Source organism: Pipistrellus hanaki, assembly GCF_964339955.1.
Source record: "Pipistrellus hanaki genome assembly, chromosome: 2".
NCBI classification, from domain to species: domain Eukaryota; kingdom Metazoa; phylum Chordata; class Mammalia; order Chiroptera; family Vespertilionidae; genus Pipistrellus; species Pipistrellus hanaki.
In genome coordinates, this window is record NC_140504.1 from 54267878 (window position 1) to 54293514 (window position 25637).

Consider the following 25637-nt stretch of genomic DNA (forward strand, 5'->3'; position numbering starts at 1 on the left):
TGCTTTTTGCGCATCTCTCAATGGCCTTGACTCTCATGGCTCCCAATTCTCCTTCCCTCTTTCAGGCATATCCAGAAGACTCCCTCCTACCAATGCCCATCCTCCTGTGCCCTGGATGTCTAGCCCTTTCCTTTAGCTATATTTAAACCCAGTCCTAACAGATCAGCCTAGGGAATGGTGGCAAGGTGGGGAACAGGAGGCCAGGTAGAACTCTTCTAGGATATGAAGATTCTTGAGGAAGAAGCACAAATTAGAGATTAGGAAGGAGGAAAAGGGATATTTGGCAACAACAACAAAAAGGCAAAAGCTAAAGGAACACAGGCTTCAATGAACTGGTAAGAGGATTTAATTAGAAACTGTGCCCTCTACTCAAGAAAGTCCCAACTTCTTTGTAGCTGGATGACTGAAATTGATGGCCAAGTAAGTGGGTAGATGGGAAAAGCTCATGAAGCCTCTGTGTGGTTCAGGGATGAATATGATATGAAAAACAGTGAAAACATTTAGACAGTCAGTGATGGGCACCAACAAATCACTAGCAAAGTATGGGGATGAGGAGAACGAGGACAGGGCATGGTGGGTTTATCCTAGCCCAGGCCATTGCGCTCTGTAAGGCCAGAGATAGGAGATGTGAGCAAAATCAGTACAAAATCTAAATCAAAGCCAGAGATTTGGTTGGTGTAGGGAATCCTGTTAGTAAGACATAGAAGTCTGTGCTATAATCAGTATAAGAAGTTGGGCCAAACTTTCAAAGATGAAGAAGAGAGTGGCAGCTAGGATTAATGACCGAGATCCACAGATGCTCCAGGACTTCCTAAAGCTGTGAGCTGCACATGTGCCTGGAGAACTGTGTCCCTCGGGCTTAGTCTCTTCTTTAAGACACACACTCCTTTGTTTTCACAATGACTTCTCTGCCAGTGAATCAATCACAAATCTGTCTCTAGATCTACCTTACAAGCTTCACCCAGTTAGCCTTTCAGAGTGGAAAGCAGTTTTTATTGCTGCTTATCTAGACATTGGGATTTCCAGTACACAAAAGTAAGCCATCATAGATATACACAATCCCCTTCTTCACATCAATTTTATTTGACATCTCACACATTTCAGAATTTTACAGTTACATCAGAATTTATGGTTACATCTCCAAGTCTCCCCTTGCTTTTTTTTTTTTCTTTTCACTTTTCCCCTTTATTTTAAGACAGAAACTTCTTTTCTAGACTCCTATGCTGTTAAAGCAACAATTCTACAGAACTGCCTCAGTTCTCCAGACCTCTCCCTCCACTTTGGCTGATTTCTACTCTGAACCGATTATCTTGGTGGTGATCCTCATCAAGGGCTCTGCTCAGAGACGTCTCTCCAGCCAGGCTCCTATTCCTGGGTACACTGTCCCTTTCCACTGCCCTCCGTGCTTCTTAGTCTGAAGCCATGTCTAACTGTCTTGCCTGTCAGATAATGCTTGCCACCCATGCTACTCACTCAAGCCTTATCTCACTAACCAAATCACCTTCTGCCTAATTCAGTCTCATAAAAAGTTTTTCTTTTGCTCCAACTGCCCTCCCACCATAAAATGTGCTTGTTTGTGTAGACCAGTGCATGTGCTGCGGTATCCTGCTTTTCTGCAAGATGTACAATCAGATATCTTACAAAATGTGATGGTGTTGATCGATTCAATATTTCTCTGAAGGCACCAACAAGGAAAGGAAAGTGGGACAGAAACTGTGCAGCCCACCGAGCTGTGTGGCACTGTCGTGATTGCTCCCTGAGCCCTGTCTGCCCCCACCCACCCAGATTGCAAAGGGAAAGCCCTTCTGCTCTCTTCCTTTCTCTATACTTCTCACCCGTCTAACTGTAGCCCCTAATTTGTATCTCCCTTGGCTCCCCTTTCTTTCTTTTCTTCCAGTAAAATGAAAGACCCAGAATGGACTTTGGGAGCTTTCTTTTTTCATATAGGAAGGACTAGAGCCAAAATACATGGAACCGACACCTGAAGCAATCTCCCTTCTCCTTCCCCTCCCACTTTAGTGGTTAGTTGTTTCTAGTTACTCATCTTCACTGAATAAAATCTTAGCTCACACTCTATTTGTATTTTTAGAAAATGATTCCTTCTATACAAATGTGCAATATAAACCAAACGATAAGAATGAGGAAAAATAGTTACATAACCGAATGGTACCGAGTGGCATATTCTAATAAAAAGATGAGCATACTTCTGTTCTGGGACTTGCTCAAATGCTTCTTGACTCCTCTCAGAGGTGCCACCTACTTCATCTACACCAGCTTCAGACCATGTTCAAAGAGAGATCCAGGCAACAGCAAGCATTCAGATCAATTAGCCTCATTTTTGTTGTTGTTGTTGTTGTTGTTGTTGGCTAAATTCTTTGTTCTCTTCTTGCCCACAGTGTCTGTCCTCCCTTCTTTCTCACTTGTTTGAGGACTGCTAGGACTGAGAAAATGGCCCCAATTAAAGTGAGAGGGATGTAAACACAAGATAAATAGCTCCTGGCTTCAGCAACACTGGGGGAGAGCTGAAGGAATGTGCTTTTGAACATGACCCCAGGGAATAAAGGCACACCAAACAAACCAGCTCCACTTAATTCCATTCACAAATTAATATCTCCATGTGTCTAGAACCTCCTTAGTAACTGCAAAGCTGATGCAGTCATCACCATTGTAGATAACTGTGTGTGAGAGATTTTGCTGTACTAAACAGCCAATCCTAACTTACTGCCACTGGTATGTCATCTTTTAGGGCAGTGCTTCTTAACCAGAGTGACTCAGAGGACGACATTTAACAATATCTGGAGACAGTTTTGGTTGCTATAGCTGTGGGCGTACTATGACTAGAGGCTAAGGATGCTGCAAGATATCCTATGACACACAAGACAGCCCCTCGTGACAAAGATTTATTCAGTCCACAATGTCAGCATTTCCCAGAAACTCTGCTTTAGGGGAGGTCAGTTTCAATTGTGTATTTTCCTTTTACTTTTGTTCTCATGAGTATCACTGTTTGTTACCCAAAATAGCAGTGTCACCCATTTTTGACACTTGAAGATGACCAATAACATGTAGGAACAATTACAGGGAACCACTATGGTCCCGTGACTTCCTTCCCAAGATCCCCATGGGTTACTCAGGTGGTGTCTAGGATCTGGTGACTGGTGCCACAGGCCCTGCAGTGGGTACTGGTGCTGGGCTATGCAATGTTCTTCATAATCTGGACCTACCGGTTTCAGAAGAAAAGAACCTTGATTCTTAAATCATTATAAAAATGTTTAAATGTAGGCTTGAGGCTTTTTGCCCTAATTTTCTCCATGAATATAGTGTGTCTTATGGACTCTTCATTTTTCAAGTTTTTCTTATATGTTGCCAAGATTGTGCACAACATTTATCCTTTGGTTTGTGGTGTCTTCAAGGCTGCTGTGCTTAGCCAAGGTCTCTATTCTGTAGGGCTGTGTTCGGACTGTCTTGGCTTAGGGATAGTGGGGCAATTAACAACAGCCCCGGCCTCAGAACCTTGCAACTGTGAGCCCTTCACCATGAAAGACCGGCACCTTAGTCCACATCCCTGTATTGCCTGCCCCACAAATCGGAACATGCTTATAAACTGACCACCCCAACCCCTGCCTAATAAAAGCACAGGCCCATACTGGTTATGGAATTCATTGTTCTCTCATTTCTAAGGAAATTGGCTTATCTTCCTCAATGACCTCGTTACCTATTTTCTCTTCAGCCTGATTTATCTTAGAAATAAAAAAGGAAAAGAAGTAAGTCATCAGTATGGTATTATAGCAGGCACAAGGCAGGGCTTAGGAAATTCTTAGACCTTGAAGGACAATGCATGTTCGAATACACCCAGATAAGCATATATGCAGTTTACAGAGAGAAGCAGTCTCTGTCCTACTTTCAGTAACTCCGAGGAGAAATTCAAGAAGGGAGGTATCTGAATCTTTAGTTGGTTTGTCTTCCTTGTGGTCTGGCTCTAAAGGTGGTGATCAAGCTCTCTCGGGCCTTCTCCTGGGGCTGACACATGCTGGTTAGAAGAATTGGGTCAGTCTTGTGCTCCACAACATTGAAAGGACACATCTTCAGGTGCTCGGACATGGAGGTGACTTCATTAAATTCCCAGCTGTTGATTTTAGAGAAGAGGCTGCTGAATTGCCAGATCTGTTGGGAAAGACAGAAGCTCAAAAGTGAACATTGGGGCAAAACCCTCAGGTTAGCTTTATTTGAATGATATAAGGAAATGTCTTCCTGTTTTTCCTGGTCTCAGCTTCTAGGGAGTGGTTAGTGGCTGCTGAAGACACGTAGTTCCTTCTCTAGCACCCAATTCCTAGTTTCCCCTTCCTAGCCCAAATGATAATCTTCCTAGCCAGTCCGGCAGTTGCATTAGAATGACTTATATTAATCTGCATATTGACCCCTTGTCACTACCACCAACACACACACACACACACACACACACCCCAGGTAGTTCAAATCAATACAAATAGTTTCAATGAGACTCAACTCTGGAACTTTTTTTTTTTTAGATATTAGGAAGCAGATTTTTTTTTTGCCTCTGCATTTGAACTGAGAAACAGCAGTTTTAGGAGTTGCTAGTAGCCACCATGAGCCACTAAGGGAACCCTTATATCTTAAAATGGAGCCATTATTAAGAAAGTAGAGATTTAAAAAGGAAAGAAAAACATCAATTGGGGGTATTTTCTTGAGCTACTAGATCAAGCTTTACTTAAGTATTCCCTTTGTACTTTTTAGTTATTTGGGGGCCAATGAAGTCTCTTTCTTGTTTATGTCACTTTAAGTTGGTATTCTAGTGTTTGAAACTAAAAGTATTATAACATATAAGAAAGCTTAGAACAGAAATCTCAGTAAAAATCTAGGTGTCTGGTACTCAAACATCCTCTGGGCTTTCTACCTAGGGTGTGGTGGCAAAGTCCCTGGTTTTTAAATCTGGCCACGTGAGTAGGCATAACCTGGTACCATTTCAATCTGACCACTTCACCCTCAGTTTATTGCCATTGTTTCTATGAAAGAAAAGTGCTTTCTAGAACCTTAGAACAATTTCCCTTTTACTCTAAAGAGCCATTTTAACTCTAGAAAGAGAATTTAGTTGGAGTTAAAGGATGCTCCACCTAAATTCTCTCTCTCTCTCTCTCTCTCTCTCTCTCTCTCTCTCTCTCTCTCTCTCTCTTTCTTTCTGCAAGGAAATTAGTTTATCCCAAATGATATCCATGAATGGGCAGTAATCATTTAATTGAGAATAAACATGGGCCAAAAAATAATGCAATTTCTAGTAAATAAATGAAATTATTTGCATCTGATTTTACAGAGGAAGACACTAGGTCATTCTAGAGGATACAATGTCCAAAGGGCAGGGCTTTAGTTTCATTCGTGCTTATTTCTAGCACATGTTTGGTGGCAGTCAGTGTTTATTTAACACATGTATGTAGGCATGGGTGTACAGGAAGAAAGGATCTCAATGATTTTTTGAAGAAGACTGATCAGGGAATGAATAATAGGAAATATACACAATGTTTTAGACATAATTAATAAATATAGATGTAAACAACTCTAACTCCAGTTTTCACACACCCACATATTGGGAAGAAACTCAACTGTGAAATTATGAAATTATGAACCTCAATGGGCACATAACTTTGTGTTCATATTACTAACATATCTACCGTGAGAAAGTATTCTAAGGTCGCTTTGGATACGATGAACTAGGAGTTTCACTTCTGTATGGATTCAAGAAGTGAAATAAGGTCATAGAAGTTATAATACAGTTAAGCAAGTGTAAACTGACTGGAGGAAAAGGAACACATTTGATATATACAACAGATTAAAAAAAAACTTCAATAGGCATTTGAACTAGGGGAAATTGTGGAGCAAATTATTTAAGAAATTATTTTCAAAGTGCCTTAACAAAGGCAAAAATTGTTTAAAATATGGTTGACATGGGACTGAGGGGAATTTGTTGGCTACTATATCAATCAGAGTCCAGATAGAAAACATATGGCACATTTAAATGGGGTCATTTGAAGAGTATTTTTTAAAGGAATGATATACAACCCAGATATCAACCCAAATCACTATGCTCAATTAATATTTGACAAAGGAGGCATGAATATACAATGGAGTCAAGACAGTCTCTTCAATAAATGGTGTTGGGAAAATTGGACAGACACATGCAAAAGAATGAAACTAGATCACCAACTTACACCATTCACAAAAATAAACTCAAAATGGATACAGGACTTAAACATCAGACGGGAAACCATAAAAATACTAGAAGCATCCACAGGCAGCAAAATCTCAGACGTATGCCAAAAGAACTTCTTCACTGATACTGCCCCTAGGGCAATGGAAGCTAAAGAGAAAATAAACAAATGGGACTACATCAAAATAAAAAGCTTTTTTACAGCAAAGGAAACCATCAACAAAACAACAAGAAAGCCCACGGTGTGGGAGAACATAATTGCAAATAATACCACTGATAAAGGCTTAATCTCCAACATTTACAGACAGCTTATACAACTAAATAAAAGAAGATGAATGATCCAATTAAAAAATGGGCAATGGACCTAAATAGAATATTTTCAAAAGAAGACAGAAGGAAGGCCAAAAGGCACATGAAAACATGCTCAAAGTCACTAATTGTCCAAGAGATGCAAATCAAAACAACAATGCGGTACCATCTCACACCTGTCAGAATGGCCAACATCAACAAATCAACAAATGACAAGTGTTGGCGAGGTTGCGGAGAAAAAGGAACCCTCGTGCACTGCTGGTGGGAATGCAGACTGGTGCAACCACTGTGGAGAACAGTGTGGAGTTTCCTCAAAAAACTGAAAATGGAACTCCCATTTGACCCAGTAATCCCACTCCTAGGAATATATCCCAAGAAACTAGAAACACCAATCAGAAAGGATATATGCACCCCTATGTTCATAGCAGCACAATCTACAATAGCCAGAATTTGGAAACAGCCTAGGTGCCCGTCAGCAGATGATTGGATCCAAAAACTATGGTACATCTACACAATGGAATACTATGCTGCCATAAAAAAGAAGGGATTCTCATCATTTGCAGCAACCTGGATGGAATTGGAGAACATCATGCTGAGTGAAATAAGCCAATCAATGAAAGAGAAATACCACATGACCTCACTCATTTATGGATAATAAAGAACATTATAAACTGATGAACCAAAAGATAGATATAGAGACAGTAAAGCAACAGGCAGACTGTCAAATTACAGTGGAGAGGGGAGGAAGCTCTGGGGGAGATAATAGATCAACCGAAGGACTTGTATACATGCATATAAGTACAACCAATGGACATAAAACTCTGGGGAGGGAGGTTATGTGTGGGAGGAAGGGAGGGGGGCAAAAAAAATCAATAAAATATATTAAAAAAATAAAGGAATGATATACAAATTGTGGACATGGTTTAGGAAAGCCACAAGAAATATGGCAGTACCCAGACTTGAAATGGAAGAAGAAGGGAGATCATTGGACCAGAATGAGTCACTATGCGGAAAGAGCCATCTGACATAACCACCTGCAGTGTGGAGAGACATTTCCACTGCGAAGTGTCAGGGAGGGAGAATGCATGCAGAGAGGGAGCCAGAAGAATAGAAATGTCAACCTCACTCTTCTCCCTCCCTCCTGCCCGTCTCCTGCTGATACACACCCATTAGGTTAACCTAACTGGAAGCTGAAATGCAAGGGAACCAGTTGAGGCAATCTGTAGAGATAAGCCTCCTGGGGGGGGGGGGGAGGGTGGTAGGAGGAGATGAGTACATCCTGGTGAAGAAGGCTGGAGAATGGATAATGTGAGAACACAGAAGATATACCCAGGACACACACATAAAGATATACAGGCTTTTTGTATATCTGTATTTCCATAAATATGTTTAACAGTCTGCCTTCCCTGGTGGACTGACCTTGAGCTCAGAAATTCTCTTATTCCCAGTAACTTAGTAGAATCCCAGTGTCTAGTACAGTGTTTGTCACACAAAAGGCTCTTAAATATTTGTTGAATGAATGAGTGTTTACTTGCCTCTCTGTGGACTCTCCAGGAGGTGCCTCCATGGGAATACTTCTTCTTCCACTGCAGGAGGACCATCCCTCTCTCTTGTAACAAAGTGGCACAGATATTCCTCATCAGCACAGACACCTGGGAGAGCTGGGACAGGCTGATGCTATCCAAGAACCCAGCAATGTACTGCAAAATCTCCAAGGGCAGGCTGGTGAGAGAATTCTGGCCTTTTCTTCCAGGGCCTGAGAGATGGTTGTTCTTCCTTCCCTCATTCAGCTCGGAAGCAACCTCTGGCTTGATGGCAAAGGTCTTGAGCTCTTGACTATAGATTAGTTTTGCCTTTTTCCCTGGTGGGCGGAAATGGTTTTGAGTAAATGTACATCCTAAGTAGGCAAGGGGACACCTATGCTGGAACCATCCATCGAGACCTGACTGAATGTCTGTGTGGACATTCTTGAAATGCAGGGGGAATTCATCCCTCCTGAAGAATTTGTTGCAGGTGAAAGTGAAGGCAGAGCTGCTCTTGTTGTGCCTCCTGGTCACACACTCACTGTGGAGTTCCACATGGAGCCCCTCTGGGTTGGGAGCGGTTAGGAGGTCAGCCAGCACTGTTCCAGAGGAAAACTGTTCTGGCTCAAAATTGTATGTCTGGGTAGCAAAATCCATGAATAGCCCGTCAATGCTCCTGGATTCAGAGATGACGTGACCTTTCAGTTCTCTTTCCAAAGCACACAGGAGGGTGGTCTTGATGAGATCTGCTTTGGGCAGGTCCTCCACAGCGATCCCTAAGTCTGAAGTGTCTACTGCCTTGTGTTCACTTGGCTTACAACTCAACATGGCATCTCCAACACGCGCCCGCTTCCCACAGTAGCTCACAGGAACTTTGAAGGTATACACCGTCTTTACTTCCTGAGCCTCTAGGTTGCCATAGACAAAGTCTTTCTCCTTAGGTGTGCAAGCAGCCATCTGACCAAAGTGGATAAGCATTCTCCCATTGTGCACCAGATACATATTGTAGTCCTTCGCATCCACCGCTGATTTCAGTCTCTCTAGAACACCATCCTGCCAAGGGGCAAGCCCTGTTGTTTCCATAGCTGCATGATAGTCCTGCTGTCTCTGGTTTTCCTGTAATTCTTTCTCTTCGGCACTGGCCTCTCCTATCATGTTATTGCTGACGGAAATCTGTTCTTTCCCTGGGCCATTAGGGCTCTTATTCTCACAGTTCACTGATGAATTTGTTAAAGCAGAGGCTGCATATTCTTTGCTGAATATATTTTCCCACTGGCTAAACTTGTCCAGGTCCATCCCTTCTTTGGTTTTGGCCAACATCTGGCGTTCTTCTTGACTCAGTTCTGCCATCTCTTCTTTAGTGGCCGACAGGGAGCTATGTGGCACTAAAGCAGCATTTGCTCCACCCACTGCTCCTCCCATTTCTTCCCAGCTGGCTTCGCCATTCATAGTAGGTTCCTCCTCAGTGGGCTCTCTAGTTTCTGGGAAAAGCTCTACCATTTTCAAAGATCTGAAAAGGACATTCTGGTCCTGGAGGGCGAGGGCTGTGTCCAAACACTCCTCACTGGGGGTCTCTTTCATGATGTTCTTATGAAGAATTGTTTCGGAGTCCACATTTGGCCAGCGGTTCCACTCCATGGAGCAGCAGACCACGCTGGCGGGACACACCTGCAGGTGCTTGGCCAGCTTGTGGCGGGACATGGAAAGGGGGCAGCCGTATTCAGAGTTGAGGCATGGAACCTGTTCCAATGGGCAGAGGAGCTCATGCTCTGCCTCTTTGCACATGTGGAAGGTGGCACCACAGGACAGGTGGCAGTTTATCACCATGCAGGAGACATTGGGCTCCACGGGAATGTGGCAGTGACGGTTGAAGCAGCTCTCACAATGCCTGTGCTGTCCCGGTGGAGGCCTGTGTGCCTTGCCCTGGAGACACCAAAGGCCAAGGGAAAGAGAAAACAAATGACTGCTGGGAGAAAAGCCCTACGTGTGACTGTGACTGAGTTTTTAATGGACTTATTTCCTGTTTATACATGCTCCCTATAGGAACCTTGGAAAATATAGAACATCATAGAGAAAAAAGCAAAAAATCACTCATAATCCCACAACCCAGAAATAATAACTATATTGCTCTTTTCTGTATGTTCATTTTATGTATATAATAGAGGTGTTTAGAGTAGGAGGGGGGGAAAAGACAGTGCTAAATGCAATGACGTTCAATGTTGACAATTATTATTTTTAAGTTGTGGATTATGGGTGATTTATATTACACAGTTAATACTGTGAATGCAATTTTGTATCTGCATTTTAACTTGCTATTATAACATGAGATTAGGCTGTTTTATTAATTATTCTCTACAAACTTTCTTCATAATGGCAGTGTAAATTCCAGAATGAGAGTGCTGTCATTCATTTAACCAACTACCACCAGTGGACATGCTGGGAGGACAGGCCCACCCATGTCTGGTTTTGTCTACATCTGCATCCCTAGCACCTGTCACTGGACCTGGACTATTGTAGGTACTCAATGATACCCTGAATGAAGAAACTGTTAGTCACTTACATTATTGCTGGATTTTATTTTTTATTTTTTATTTTTAAAGGTTTACTAAAAATCTTTGCTCACAAATCTTCCTTAGCTCTCTGCTTTTCTCCTACTCCATGTCCATTTCTTCTAGGTTCTGCTCTAGCAGCCCTGGTTTGGCAAAAAAGCCAATAAAAATAATCAAGCCATAAGGACAAGAATACCAGCTGCTTAGGCTACAGGCTAAATAAAGCCAAACCTGGACCCCTAATATGTAAAGATCCAAGAAGAACTTAGTACTTACCATAGCTTCCAGATTTCTTCTTGTTTTATAACTCTAGGGGAAAATATAAAAATACAAACATGAATGGTTATCTATATTAACAGGGGCCAAAGAGACTTCTCTAATTTAATTCCGTCCACCACCCTAAAGATGTTATTGCCCCATTTTATAGAAAAGGAAATGGATGCCAGAGAAGTTAAAAAGTTTGTCCAAGCAGCTAAGCGATGGAATCAAGTCTCAACCCTGGCCACCCTAATTTATGCTTTTTTCACTGACCCACACTGCCTCTTATGGGGCATTCTTGCCAACCATGCCGTGTGTAACTTAGGCTTTTTGTTACTTTTTCCCACTATCTACTAACAATTATCCTGACATTCCACTCCGCCACCATCCAAACCTGCTGCACATACACACATCTGGTCCAAGTTACCTTTGTAACTAGCCTTCTCTCCCACTGAGGCTTCATGTCCACTTAGAGGATTGCCTGACATCTGGCTTAGTCTGGGCAGTGCACAGGTGAAATATCTGTCATGTGTCCCTCACTGGTGTGTTCAGCTGTGCTGTGGCTAGAGGAGAGCCTAACCCCTAAGGCGCCAGAAGCAGTGGGGACTGTGGCAAACAGAAGAGAAGTTGCCCTGCCTTTAGGGGAATGTAGCTTTTGGGCTCTTGTTAGTTGGTCCCAAGTGGGAATGTGTTTCCAGATCTTCTGATTTTCCTAGAGAAATGAGGGGTGCAGATCTTTTTTTTTTTTTTTTTTAAATACATTTTATTCATTTTTTTACAGAGAGGAAGAGAGAGGGATAGAGAGTTAGAAACATCGACGAGAGAGAATCATCGATCAGCTGCCTCTTGCACACCCCCTACTGGGGATGTGCCTGCAACCATGGTACATGCCCTTGACCGGAATCAAACCCAGGACCTTTCAGTCTGCAGGCCGATGCTCTATCCACTGAGCCAAACCGGTTTCAGCTGGAGTGCAGATTTTTGAGTGGTGGTATAGTGCAGTGGGTATGAAGCAGACAGCATGGGATTCCATCCTGACACTAGAAGTCATAGCTGTGAGACTTTGGGAAAGTGACTTAACCTCTTTTTTCATCAGTTTCCCATCTGAAAAGGGAGGAAAATGATAATACCTACCTATTGTGAGGAACAAATGGATAAAATACAGTACTTGAAACGCTTAGAATAGTACATGTCCCATAGGAAGTTACCTATACGGGTTTGCTATTGTAAAGAATTTATATTTAATTATGTTACAAAAAAAATTACATAATATGTCAAGATAAAAATTCTTGACATTTTAAATATTGGCAACTAATTCTTTTAAAACCTCTATTTGGGCCAAGGAAAAAACGTGTATGCGGCCTATATAGACCTGTGGTTGCCTGTTTGCAACACCTGTCCTAGAGAATTAGTATCGTGATTTCAGTGCTCTGTTAGTCGGGGAAGGGGTTAGCATCTGAAAGCCATGTTACTGGTGAGATGAGGAGACCTCAGTCCTTGTCTTCTTGAAGGAAAGAATTCAGTCAAGAGACAAAATATAGAAAAGCAAGCAAGATTTTATTGACCTCAGCAAAAACACACTTAGGACAGTAAAACTAGGAAGGGCATAGAAGAAGTAGCAAGAGAGCACAGGCTGGGCTGCTTTAGCCCACTGGGAAGTCAGAGAAAAGGGGGCCTTCGAGACAGGTTCAGGGGGTTAGACTAGGATGAGCTGCTGCTGCCTATTGCTCCCCTGGTTTCAAGTCTTATGGGGTTCCTTAGAGGTTAAGGGATATGTGCCTGGGGGAAAGGTGAGTGGAAAGGGAATGGCCCAGGCTTGCTCCCTGGAGGGAGAGTGGCCTGGGACCTCCATCTTCAGGGGTTTTAAAGGCTGGGTTTTTAGGAGAAGTCTTAGGAGCAGATCAATTGAAAATTTATTAGCTTTATGCTGATTGGTCAGCATGAGATTTATTCTCTTAATTTGTCTGTCCTTGGGTGTGGTTGGCAAATGCCACTTAATTTAATTTCTGTTTTCTGTCTCCCTGAGTAGGGTGATTTAAGCTATTTACCCTCTAATTGCGGATGAGAAGTAGAAACCATTTACTCTAAGTGTCCTTGGTTTAGGGAAGATAAGATTTACTTGGTGGCTGCAAACTGCTATTTAACTATCTGTCTTAGTTTCCCTATTCCACTTGTCCTGGAATTCTCCTAGCTTCTTACTATGCTATAACAGTCAGAAGATATGCAGTATTTAAATTTTATTTTTTTAGGATTTTCCAATTCATTGTGGGTGAATTTTTATTCAACTTTAAAATTGTTTTTCAAATATATAGAAAGAATATATACAATAAACACCCAAATGTACTCCACCTAGATTCAATAATTGTTAACATTTGCCATGTTTGCTTCCTGTCTTTCTCTCCATACACACACAATCACACATTTTTGGCCAAAACTCTTGAAAATAAGTTGCTGATATCATTTCACTTCATCCCCAAGAATCTAAGCATATATTTTCTAAGAAAAATGACATTTTCCTTTGTAATTGTAATAACATAATTTTACCTAAGAAAACAAAATAATTTTTAACATCATGTAACATGTTTCTCCAGATATCCCCAAAATGTTATATATATAAAATATTTGAACCAGGATTCATTTAAGGTCAATTTACCGTATTTTTCGGACCATAAGACGCACTTTTTTACCCCCAGAAATGGGGGGGAAAAGTCCCTGCGTCTTATGGTCCAAATACAGCCTACACATATACTTTAAAAAAAAAGTTTTTTTACTTGCCCGGCTCTGTGTGGTCTCTGTGTGCTTGCCCGGCTCTGTGTGCTTGCTGCAGCCACTGTCCATTCCTCCGTGCCCAGAGTGTCTGCCCCGCTCTGTAAACCCCGAGTGGTAGAGGAGTTCCCATGTATGGTAGTCAGCCTCCATGCCCTCGCTGCAGCCATATCTCCATGTCAGCCCAGGTGCGGTGTACGGTAACTGCGTAATCCAAACCGTAATCATCGCCTGTACCCCTTGCTGGCCCGTACTCCGTGCCCGGAAGAATGCCGCGTCTATTCCCCCAATCATTCCTCTCCGCCCTCTGTTGCCATGCTTGACTACTGGGTAGGCGTACTGTAGATCTCAGCAGAACCTTTACCATAAATCTTCAACTTTATTCTAATTTATTACTGAAGTCTCTCGTTATTGTGTTTTACAGTACATTTTGTCTTTTGCTGACTGTATTTGTTAATAATGGTTCTAAATGGTTCTAAATGCTGCTGTTTACTTTACAGGGTTGATTACATGTGTTTATGACTGTGATGTTGGGTTTTAATGCACATAAAATATTTTAGGACACTATTTGTTTCAGAATCTTTTTTTCTTCATTTCCCTTCTCTAAAAACTGGTGCGTCTTATGGTCCGGTGCGTCTTATGGTCCGAAAAATACGGCATTACATTTTGTTAATGTTTTTAGCCTCTGTAATCTGGGAAAGCCCCCCTCAACATTTTTTCAGAAGAGACAGATTTAAATTTCAAGGTAATTATATTCTGATTCTTTTAGGTATTCATTTGTTCATCCATTTATTCTATAAGCATTTGTTGATTATCTACTCTGAGCCAGTAAGTGAGGATAAGGGTCACTTGGAATGGTGGTTAAACACTGTTGCTCATTAGAATCAGTGTTTGTTAAATTATAGATATGCATTGTTCAGTATGGTAGACACTAGCCACATGTGGCTATTTAAATTTAAAGTGATAAAAATTAAATAAAATTAATAATTTAGTGCCTCAGGAATACTAGCTACAGTTCAAATGCTCAATAGCCACATATGGTTAGTAGCTACTCTACTGGTCAACACAGAATAGAACATTTCCATCTTCACAGAAAGTTCTATTCAACAACACTGATATAGATGCTGTCTATATCCCTGACCTGAGTGAGAGGTGTGTTCTGGAATTTTATTCTTAACACATTCCCCATCTGATTATTGGGCAATGGGAGAGCTGAGTGTGAAGGAGGGATCATGCCAGAGTGCTCTATACCCCTGATAACCTGGATCAGGAGGCAGATCGGAAGTTGAAAGCCAGAACACCAACTGGGTTCAGGGCCCAGTAGAAGATACATCAAGGTGTTAAATCCAGAGAGGGGTTTAGAAGAGTGAAAGGCCATGATAGTTGTACTGAGATGGAGCAGAGTAAGATTGGGCAAAAGATATCTTTTGGATTCAAGAGTCCAGTTACTGGATCTTTTAACATACAATTTAATATTCAATAGGCTCCCGTTATATTCCAAACCACTCTTGGGGGGCAATGTCCATTGTGGATTTATTGTGGAAATTCACAAATATTAAGTTAATCATCTGTAATTATTTGGTCTTAATAAGGAGTCACTTAACACTGTAATTGATGTGTCAATTCATAGTGGAGGGATGAAGTGGGAGGACCCAGAGTTAGAAACTGCTACATAGAGGATGTGAAGAAAGCTTGGATGGAGAAGACTGATGACAGTAGAAATAGGTAGGATGAAACAGATAGGAGACATTACAAGGGAAAATTAACTAACTTTTTTTTTCCTGGCTGGAGATGAGGAAAGAAGAGGAATCAAAGTTGATTCCAATATTTAGAACCAAAAAGAGAGAATATTGGCCATCATTCTGAGAAAAACAGAATTCTGAAGTGGAAATTGTTTTGGGAAGAAAGATGAATCCAGAAAGTTTTTAAAAAATATATATTTTATATGTTTTTAGTGATTTTGGAGAGAGGATGGAAGAGGGAGAAACATCAATGATGAGAGAGAATCATCAATAGTCTACTTCCTGCATGCCCCCTATGGGAACTGAGTTCACAACCTGGGCATGTGCTCTGAATAGGAACTGTGACCTCCTGGTTCATAGGTCAATGCTCAATCACTGAGTCACACTAGCCAGATAGATCCAGAAAGTTTAACTCAAGTTGCTTTGGGTGCTGACAGATCTTATGTATGGGAAGATGAGGTGTTAGAATGTAGAGATGCAGATTTGAGAATTATCCACTTAAAAATGAGAGAGGCCCTGGCTGGTATGGCTCAGTTGGTTAGAACAACAATCCCTTACAACAAAGGTGGTAGGTTCGATTCCCAGTCAGGCACATATACAGGTTTCAAGTTCAATCCGAAGTGGGGCTTGTATAAAAGGCAACCAATGATGTTTCTCTCTCAATTCTCTCTCTCTCTCTCTCTCCCCTCCCCCCTTTGTCTCTCTGTAAAAAATTAAAAAATAAAAAGAAAATAGATTTAAGGAGAGAGAGGAGAGAGAGAGAGAGAGAGGGAGAGAGAGAGAGAGAGAGAGAGAGAGAGAGAGAGAGAGAGAGAGAGAGGGAGAGAGAACCATAAATGGGGAAGTAACACAAAATAGAAATCTGAGCTTTGAAGTGCATAGCTAAGTGTGACACTTTGGGGACATTAGGAAGAAGTAGAGCCAGAGAAGGAGACACCAGAGAGTTAAGAGTCAGCAGTACGTGGCCCAGATATAAAAGAAAGGGTGAGCCATAGTCTCCATGCTGCCAGGAGGTTAGGAATGATGATGACAATGCAGAGCTCTTGCCAGAGCAAATGTGGCATTTCAGCTGTGCTGTGGGACCCTTGACCATTCAAAATATGGTGTTTGCTGCGAAGGGAGGGGAAAGCCATTAAGCACACACTCCAGTGTTGGCAAGTCCGGTGCCCTGGCTAGGAGAATGTGACCATCTGCTTTATATTGATAAAATATATGAATTAATAAGGATGGAATCTGAATGAGTCAGAGTCCCCTGTCAGTTTTTAGATGGCAAAGAAGAGGCATATCACACATGGAATAAGGCTATATGAAAAAAACTACACGGAATGTCCAACCTCATATCTGCTTGCCTGATTCTACCACAAGTTGAGCCCAGTTTCTGGGAAGGGAAAATAGTTCAAAGATCTACATAGACCTACACAGTTCTATGCTCTGTGTGTGTAGTGAGCACTCTGCCTCCGTAGCAGGGATGTGCCTGGCTGGCAGGACAGTGGTGAAGAACTCAAAGCCCACTGGTTTCTTATCCTTCAGCATGATTCTTTATAAAGCATGATTCTTAGGAACAGTGATATTGAAGTAGGAAATATTTGTGGTTGGAGCCTTTTGCTCTCCATCTATTTGAAGTTATTTGAAAAGATCCCTTTAAAAGGAAAGAAAAACAATTGCATATAGACAACAAAGATGCTACTATTTTTTTTTTCGTGTGTGTGTGTGTGTGTGTGTGTGTGTGTGTGTGTGTGTGTGTTTTAATGCCGCTATTTAAAGATCGTCCACAGGTTCTGGAGAGACACCAGATAAGTGACTTTGAGAGAGGGCATGTGTTGAGCACTAAGACACAGTGAGTAGAGATGACTCTGGAGAAGCTTGGCAGGTAAACATAGAAAGGTGAATACTGTCTAAGAGCAGACAGAATCACACCTGAACCTTTTGCTGTATATCTGGGGGGAAATTTTCTCACTGAGATAAAGGACAGTCTAACATTCCTGACAGTCTAATTATTGGTAGGTAAGCCGAGTGACCAATGGCCCTGGTTTGCCTGGGACTCTCCTGGTTTTATCACTAAAAGTCCCAAGTCTTGGGATGCCTCTTAGTCCCAGGCAAACTTAAGCAGATAATGGGTCAGCTGATTTGGAGCCAATTGTTGTCACCCCAAGTGGATCACATTAGATATACCATTGGTTGTCTTGGAGGAGAAGATGCCCTGTTTTCCTAGACTCTATGCCAGTGCAATGACTGGATCCTTGTCCTCCAGGGTCTTTGTCTGACTGCTTGGATTGAGTAATTTCTCTGCATTTTGGATGTCATGGAGAAAGAGAAACAAGATTCTAGCACCTAACATGTACTTTTACATAACCTCTCGCTTAATCCTCACAATGACCATGTGAGATGGGCATTACCATTTCCACTTTACAGACAAGAATTCTGAGGCACAAAACCCCCTGTTTATCTGGCTTCAAATTCTGTCCTGTTTGCTAGATTACACTGTGTCTTCCCCTTGGAAATCCACAGAGACATGATGTGGTCCATCCCATGATCTGAAAGAAAGCAAACCCAAGAGTAGAGTCTATCAGGGGGCGGGCCTCTCCTCCTCCAGTTAGGAACAGAAAGATACCTACAGATATAATCTTCCCAAATTGTAGAGGAGCCGATGCTCTCCATTAAGAAGCACCTTCATCCCCATGAGGACTTTTTCCCCCTTCTCTGGACCCTGCCTATTCTGTGCCCCATCTGAATAGAGGAAATAAGAAGACTTTCCAGGACCCATGGATTTGCATTGCAGGGACTACAAACGTAAAAGTAAAATTTTTAGGGTTAAAATATGTACTATAATATAGATTCTGAGTTTTAAAATGAAACACCTACTAAATTAAATCACATAGATCACTGAAACTCTTCACTGTGAAAAAGTTGACCATATTCTATATCTGAAACAACCTAAGGTTATCCAGGTGCCATTTCCTCCTTAAGTTTCTGTGCCCCTCTGCTCACCTTTAAATTCTTGGAAACAGTAGTCAATATAATTTAGACTTAAATAATTCAAGATCTACAAAGAACTAGATTTTGCTGGTAGTACTAAATGCAGTTTAAGTGGAATCTGAGTAGTTGAAAGGACCTGGTACATGAGTCTGAGAGATGGATATTTCTTTAAAGGAATAGGGAAGTATTTAGAACCTGGCAGGGGAGCAGGAACTTTATTTGATGCAGGCTGCGATGCTGTATGGACCATTCAGAAAGGAGCAACTTAATAAGAAAGGGTAGGTCAGCTAAAATAGAGGTCCTTAAAGGGTATACTCAGATCAACATCAGCATTACCTGAGAACTGGTTAGAAATATAAATTTCTGGGCCCTACAAACTAGACCTAGGGAATTAGACCTACTGAATCCAGCTGATTCTGTTGAAAGCTCAATTAAAGAACCAGCTGATTCTGTTGAAAGCTCAATTAAAGAAGCTCAATTAAAGAACCACTATTGAAAATGTTTGATACTTTGCACCTAATCACAAAGGAGCTATTGCCCAATTAGGTAGGAAGGCCTTGGAGAAAGATCTGAAAAGGCAGTGAGCAATTCTATTTTTCTTTCTTTTCTTTTCTTTCTTCCTTTCTTTCTTTCTTCCTTCCTTCCTTCCTTCCTTCCTTCCTTCCTTCCTTCCTTCCTTCCTTCCTTCCTTTCTTTCTTTCTTTCTTTCTTTCTTTCTTTCTTTCTTTCTTTTTTTCTTCCTCCTCATTTCTACCACCACTGCCTGGTCTAAGCACCATCATCTCTTATCCAGTTTGGTGCAATAACCTGATAATCAGTTTCACTCCTCCCATCTTGTGCCCCAGAATCTATATTCACCAGCAGAAAGGGTGATTTTAACACTAGGTCATTATTGCCACTTAAAATCTCCAGTGGATCCCCATCACAGGGAATAAATTCTGAAGTCCTTATCTTGGCCCACAAAACGTAGTGTGCCCTGCTCGCCTCTTTTAGTTTTTTCTCTTTCCCTGGAGCATGTAGCTCAAGCCTGTTGCTTAATTCCAGGTAGGGCCTTTCCACTTGGTCTTTCTGCCAAAATTCTCCCCTTGCTTTTTATTTCTGTTATGGGCTCCTTCTTGCCATTTAAATTTCACCGTATGTGTTATCTCCACAAGGAGGCTTTATCTGAGACCCCCGAATAAAATAAATAAATGAACTCGCATATATTAGCTAAATAATTTTTGACAAGTTATTTAATCTCCCTAAAACTTATTCATCCATAAAATGTGGCTCATAAACACCCGTAGGATCATCTGAGGATCAAATGAGATAAAGTAGGGAAAGTGTCTGATACAAGGCTCACTCAGTTGTTAGTCATTCCTCTCCAGGAAGGTCATCTTCCTTGGCCAGGCCTTTATTTCTTCCCATTGCATCAGTCCCACAGCTCTTGGTTGGCCTTGCCACTTCCAGTTCTCCCTCACTCAGATATATCTTACATACCCCTTTCAGCTTAATAATCTTTCATATATATATATATATATATATATATATATATATATATATATATATAAAATCTTACCTTACTTTTAAGAATATGAGTTCCCCAAACTCCTTCCCCCTTTGGTCTCTGGTCATCACCATAAAGCATTTATTCCTTAAGCACTTGAGGAATTCACATAGTACACATCCAGGAGCACCTTTTAGATGCCACAAAGGCAAGTTGAGTGCATCTTTTTTCCTAGTTTGAAGTTTGTAATTTAATTGTTTGCCACATTATGCTGCTCAATCAGAAAGAAGAAGAAGAAGAAGAAGAAGAAGAAGAAGAAGAAGAAGAAGAAGAAGAAGGAGAAAAAGAAGAAGAAAAAGAAGAAGAAGGTGTCAACTGAGACTCCATTTCTTTCTCACGATTGGTTGTGGGAGTCAGTACAACCCGAGAGCAGTGCTGTTGTGACGGTGTGAGTGGGGAGACAGCCTGACGAAGGCCAGAGATGACGCAGAAGTGCTCTGAGCAGAACATTTCCCTGCAGCAAAAGGAGCTCTGATTGGGATATCAACAGAACGTGGAGAGCAAATGGAATGACCTCAAAGAATGTGTAAACTGGTTTCTGAGGGACAGAGAGAACATAGCTAACACTGCTCCTAACACTCAGTTAACATTTACTGAGTAGGATTGAATAGAACGCCAAAGACAGCAGCACTTTGAAAGAGCTACTTCTTTCAAGGGTAGCAGTTTTTTTTTAAATTCTCATCTGAGGATATGCTTCTACTGATTTTAGAGAGGAAGGGAGAGAGAGAGAAATATCAATGTAATTGATTGGCTGCCTCCCAGACCCTGATCAGGAATCGAACCCACAACCCTTCCGTGCACAGGATGATTCTCCAACCCACTCAGTCAAAATAGCGAGGGCTCAAAGGCAATAATTTGTAACAAACGTAGGAGGTGCCTGTAATGATGTCAGATGTAGGTGTTTGTTTGTTTTTAGCGTAAGAAAAAGAAATATTTTCAGCTTGATTAGATTAATGTAGCCTTAACTGAATGGAAGAGACTTCAGAGGACTGAGTTATCATAGACATAGAAATGATGCCAGAATTGTTGTCAGGAGCTATTGTACCTGCTCTAAACTCTGCAGACATAAATCAGAAAACTGGATCAGGCAGGTAAGCAGAAAGCCTCTATGTGCATTGGCACCACTGAGCAATCTTTTAAAAATGCAGATTATGATCTGATAGGACTGGGGTGGGGCCTGAGAGTCTTCCCATATAATAAGTTCCAGACAGCCGAAACCGGTTTGGCTCAGTGGATAGCGCGTTGGCCTGCGGACTGAAAGGTCCCAGGTTCAATTCCAGTCAAGGGCATGTACCTTGGTTGCGGGCACATCCCCAGTAAGGGGTGTGCAGGAGGCAGTTGGTCCTTGTTTCTCTCTCATGGATGTTTCTAGCTCTCTATCCCTCTCCCTTCCTCTCTGTAAAAAAATAAATTAAAATATATTAAAAAAATAATAATAAGTTCTATACAATGCTGATGGCTCAAAAACCACTTTGCAATACCTCAATTAACTTCTTTATTTCCTATAAAAGCAACTGAGGCGCAGGAAAGTCAAATGTCTTGCCCACCCTCCTCCCATTGAATTTTATTGAGATATTCTGTAGAAACCACAGTGCCACACCGAGCTTCTCGTGTGGTTGTGGCCCAGGGCATGTGAGCTACTTAGATTGTACCAAGGACAAAATAGGACAGAGCGCGGAAGAATGAGGAAGAGGTGGCGTCTGAGTGATGTTGGCCAAGAAAGTCATGAGAAGGCATTTGGCAGGTATATTTAAATCACTGACTCAAGGAAAAAGAGAATGGGATTAACAGATAATAGTGTTAACATTCTTTGCTATGATTTTAAAGGTAGTAGGTAAACAGGTTTGATGTCAGGGAGTTATTTTTAGGCAAGGGGCCCTCTCTGCACCCCTCACATGTCAGTGACGAACTATTTTGCCTCCACATATGGTAATACTTATTTATTCCTGAGCTTAAATTCCGGTGGAAGTGGCAAGGCTGGAAGTTAAAGGTCAGAGATATTCTTTAATTCTTAACCTATTAACCAGTCAATTCATTCATTACTTTAATTATACATTGTGAACCTGTTTCTCCACTATGGAGATACTTATTTCTAGGGAAAGAAAATGTATAAAGTTAAATGAAAGTAGTCCCTTTCCTCTTGAGATTTTAACATCTAACCAGTTTCCTGAAGATAATTTCCATATCTGGCTCCATATTCCCGGGCTTTGGGCTATGATTCCAACAGTTTCACTGTACCCCAAAAACATGACCATCCTCTTCCAAATCTATTCACCCCCACCATCGGCAGTTCACCTGTGCTATGAATCTCTCTACCTGTAAACTTTCTAGTTATTTAAATAGCTAACTAATTCTCATATCTGGCATTTGTATTATTAGTATCAGCGTTTTAAATGGCCTTTCTTTTTCTTTTGTGTTGGCTAAGGATGGATTACCTACGGGTAGCTATAAGTCAGCCTGCTTTCTTGGTTACTCCTAAGCCAATACTCTCCAGTCTTCCTAGGAGAGACCCCAGCATATACCTTGAAGACCTTGGTGTCCTGGGAAACCTGACAAGATTAAATGCAGTTACACACAGTGCATTTAACTGTGCACAGCAAACAGGCATAATTATAACCGAGACCCTGAGAGCAGAGTTCTGAGCTACACAGAGGCAGGCAAGCAGGAGCCAGGAGCTAGAGTGTCTGGGTAGATCTCCCTTTACTTGACATTGGTGGCTTCAGCTTGTGTTCTTCAGAGTGTACAGAATCACTTTTGCTGCACAGGCCACTTCTCAGTGTCCTTAGCTGAACTCTAAACTATATAACACCAAAGCAAGGCTCAGAGAAAAAAACATGAAGGTAGGCACTGCTCCCTTCTCCCTGCCAGTTCTGTGCAGTTATTCCAAAAGGTAGAAATAATCTAGCTCCATTTTAAATCTTGCAATACCTCAATTATCATTAATCATTTTACACTGGCCCCTCTGTATGTGCAAGTCACAAGTCTGTAATAATTTATAGTTTGTGTGCCAAAGTCTGTATAAATATTCCAACTGGTAAAATACTTTCACTTCTATTTTGGGAATGCATTTTGGATTCAAGAGCTGGGGGCTGGAGAGAGCCATATCTAGGGAGTATTGTTAGGGGGAAAAAATAGGTTTTAAACTCTGAGTTTAAATAATACACGCAGTAAATACAATTGTGCTACATTAACTGGTAGGAAGACACAGAGGATTGAATTTAAACCACAGGAGGATTACCTTCACTGAACATAGCAAATGCTGATTGGTGAAAAGATCACAGCATTTAGACTTCAGAAAATCCTAGGGTTTGGCCTTCCATCTATTTCCTCACCACTTCCTGCCCTCAACCCTGGGACCCCTCATGGGCACTGTGTGACTTCAGAGATACTGCATAACCATCCTGGCTGATTGCAGAAGGAAGGACCTAAGCCGTCAGAAAGCAGATAATCTCTTCTTGCTCTAAGATTTTAGATTTCAAAGCAGGGGTTTGCACATGGCTGGGTCTCATTCTCAGCACCAAAACCCCCACCTCCCATTCCCAAAGGCCCCTACGTCAGTAACTGGCTGGACAACCCTCTTGCTCAGAGCGAAAAGGCGATGTGCAACTCAGCCTCAGTCTCCGTGCTCGCCATTTCAAATGTCTCCTGGGTGCTCCAGTTCACATCTGAAGAGCTTACCTGCACCGCGTGGGCTGCGTCAGCATCTGCTGCGCCTGTGTCCCCTGGTTGCGTGCAGGCAGGTCCTGGGAGGCAGAGGAAGCTGCATCAGCCACACAGAGCAGAGTTCTGTCCAGGAGGCTGGGAAAGGAGAGAAAAGTCCGACAGAAATAGTCCAAGTATTTGGAGGTTAAAAATAAAACTATATCACAAGGAGCAATGTGACCAGGCTCAGCTTACTGATTTTTTTTTTTTTTTCTTTCCCCCGTATTTATCAACACTCGATCTCTACTGGAGTGGTATTGCGCAGGGGAAGCCGGAAGGGAAGTGAGGTTTTATATCAATGGGTTTTCTTTCCCTCGAGGAAGGAAGAAAATCCTTTTAAGGATCATTTTCAAAGCCAGAGCAAGCTGCCCGGCGTCCTGTGCGTGTAGTCGGCAGATCCAGCGGTGCTCCAGGTGGCTGGTGGAGCCCTCAGGCTGCTGCTCTAATTATAACCATGCTTTTCACCTACATCCACAACTCGCTGACACAGCAACTTGAACAAGCAACATGCGGTCTTGTTTTGGTTTCTCCTATTTCTTGTCATGACAAGTAGGTGGCTGTCCTCTTCTGGCCCTCTTCTTTCCCGGGGTGGTTGGAAAAAGGAGAGTTTGTAACTCATAAATCAGGCATGAGTGAGACCAGTGTGAGGGAATTAGAAGTGGTAGGAGGCTTAGCTTTGGCTTAATCCAACTCCCTCTTTTTACAGATGAGAAGACTGAGAGTTAGAGAGGGTAAAATTGTTCAAGGTCAGACAACTTGCTCTAGTGCAGAGGTTCCCAAACTTGTTTGTGCCGTAGACCCCTTGCCATGTTTTTCGGTTTTGGGTAGACCCCCTACTTACCTGATATTGATTTTTTTTGTAAATTTCTAACTGTAGTGAAGTTTAGTGTTAAAATTTAATAAAAAATAATGTACCTACTTTTCTCCGGCATTCTCAAACAAAATAACACTGATTCACTATAATTTGTATGATAAACTACCAGTTTATATTTTTTTAAATATTTTCTCAGCACTTTCCTATTCAAGATTCAGGAAACGAATGAACGTATTTTTCTCACATTCATATTTATAGAGTGACGAATTGAACAAGTCGGTGCAAGTTCGAGAAGCTTTGAGACAAAAATTGGCAAGAATGTTTACTGCGCGTATGCTTGTAACAAGATGATACTGGTATATCATTATGTGCAGGTTTTTATCCTACAACTTACACAATTTTATAAACATATATAATAAATTTTTTACTTCATAGGTACTTTTATAAATAATTTATATGTTTTTATATTATAAGATAATATGATGTAAGTAAATAGGTACTATCAGTGTATGTTGAGATCCACTATCGTGGACCCCCATTTTCATTTCATGGACCCCCAAATTTTTTTTTCGCTGACGCAGACCCCTTGCAGGTTGTCATAGACCCCTGGGGGTCGATATAGACCACTTTGGGAATCACTGCTCTAGTGTAAGAAGAATCAGTCATTCTTACTCCTAGTCTGGTGCTCTTCTTCCCCTTCTTCCCCTTCTTCTTCTTCTTCTTCTTCTTCTTCTTCTTCTTCTTCTTCTTCTTCTTCTTCTTCTTCTTCTTCTTCTTCTTCTTCTTCTTCTTCTTCTTCTTCTCCTTCCCCTCCTCCTCCTCCTCCTCCTCCTCCTCCTCCTCCTCCTCCTCCTCCTCCTCCTCTTCCTCCTCCCCCTTCTTCTTCTTCTCCTTCTTCTTCTTCTTTAATATATTTTTATTCACTTCAGAGAGGATGGAGAGGGAGAGACAGAGAGAGAGATACAAACATCAATGATGAGAGAATCACTGATGGGCTGCCTCCTGCATGCCCCCTACTGGAGATGAGACCTGCAATCCAGGTATGTACCTTTGACTCTAATAGAACACAGGGACCCTTCGGTCCATAGGCCAATGCTCTATCCATTGAGCCAAACCAGCTAGGGCTGGTGCTCTTCTTTATCTCATCCTCCTCAAAAGAACTCAGCTGTCTTCTGAGGAAAGAAAATACATGAACCTGGCTTTACAAATTTCTAGGTACAAAGTTCTCATCTGTG

At 41.7% G+C, this 25637-nt stretch overlaps 1 protein-coding gene across 3 annotated transcripts; it reads right to left on the reverse strand.

Moving 5' to 3' along the window:
* Positions 1-975: 975 nt before the first annotated feature.
* Positions 976-24032, reverse strand: FBXO40 (F-box protein 40). Of its 3 annotated transcripts, XM_084871567.1 has the most exons (5): positions 23784-24032; positions 23565-23684; positions 10875-10907; positions 8062-9972; positions 976-4161 (listed from the first exon to the last, which is right to left on the reverse strand). In XM_084871567.1, the coding sequence occupies exons 3-5, from the start codon at positions 10875-10877 to the stop codon at positions 3946-3948; spliced, it is 2130 nt and encodes a 709-aa protein (XP_084727693.1). In that variant the 5' UTR covers positions 10878-10907; positions 23565-23684; positions 23784-24032; the 3' UTR covers positions 976-3945. The 3 variants fall into 3 exon arrangements, with proteins under 3 accessions (XP_084727693.1, XP_084727692.1, XP_084727691.1); XM_084871566.1 differs by having other exon boundaries at positions 23565-23994; XM_084871565.1 differs by lacking the exons at positions 23565-23684; positions 23784-24032 and adding an exon at positions 13632-14503.
* Between the last annotated feature and the right edge of the window lie 1605 nt (positions 24033-25637).

Coding starts and splice junctions, on each gene's coding strand:
- FBXO40 (XM_084871565.1), bottom strand. CDS start 13,916: ATGATTGGGGGAATAGACGCGGCATTCTTCCGGGCACGGAGTACGGGC. Junction 10,908..13,631: donor CAGAGACCACACAGAGCCGG/GCAAGTAAAAAA, acceptor ATTTTCCCCTAG/AGTTATAAAACAAGAAGAAA. Junction 9,973..10,874: donor GAAGAAATCTGGAAGCTATG/GTAAGTACTAAG, acceptor TGGTGTCTCCAG/GGCAAGGCACACAGGCCTCC.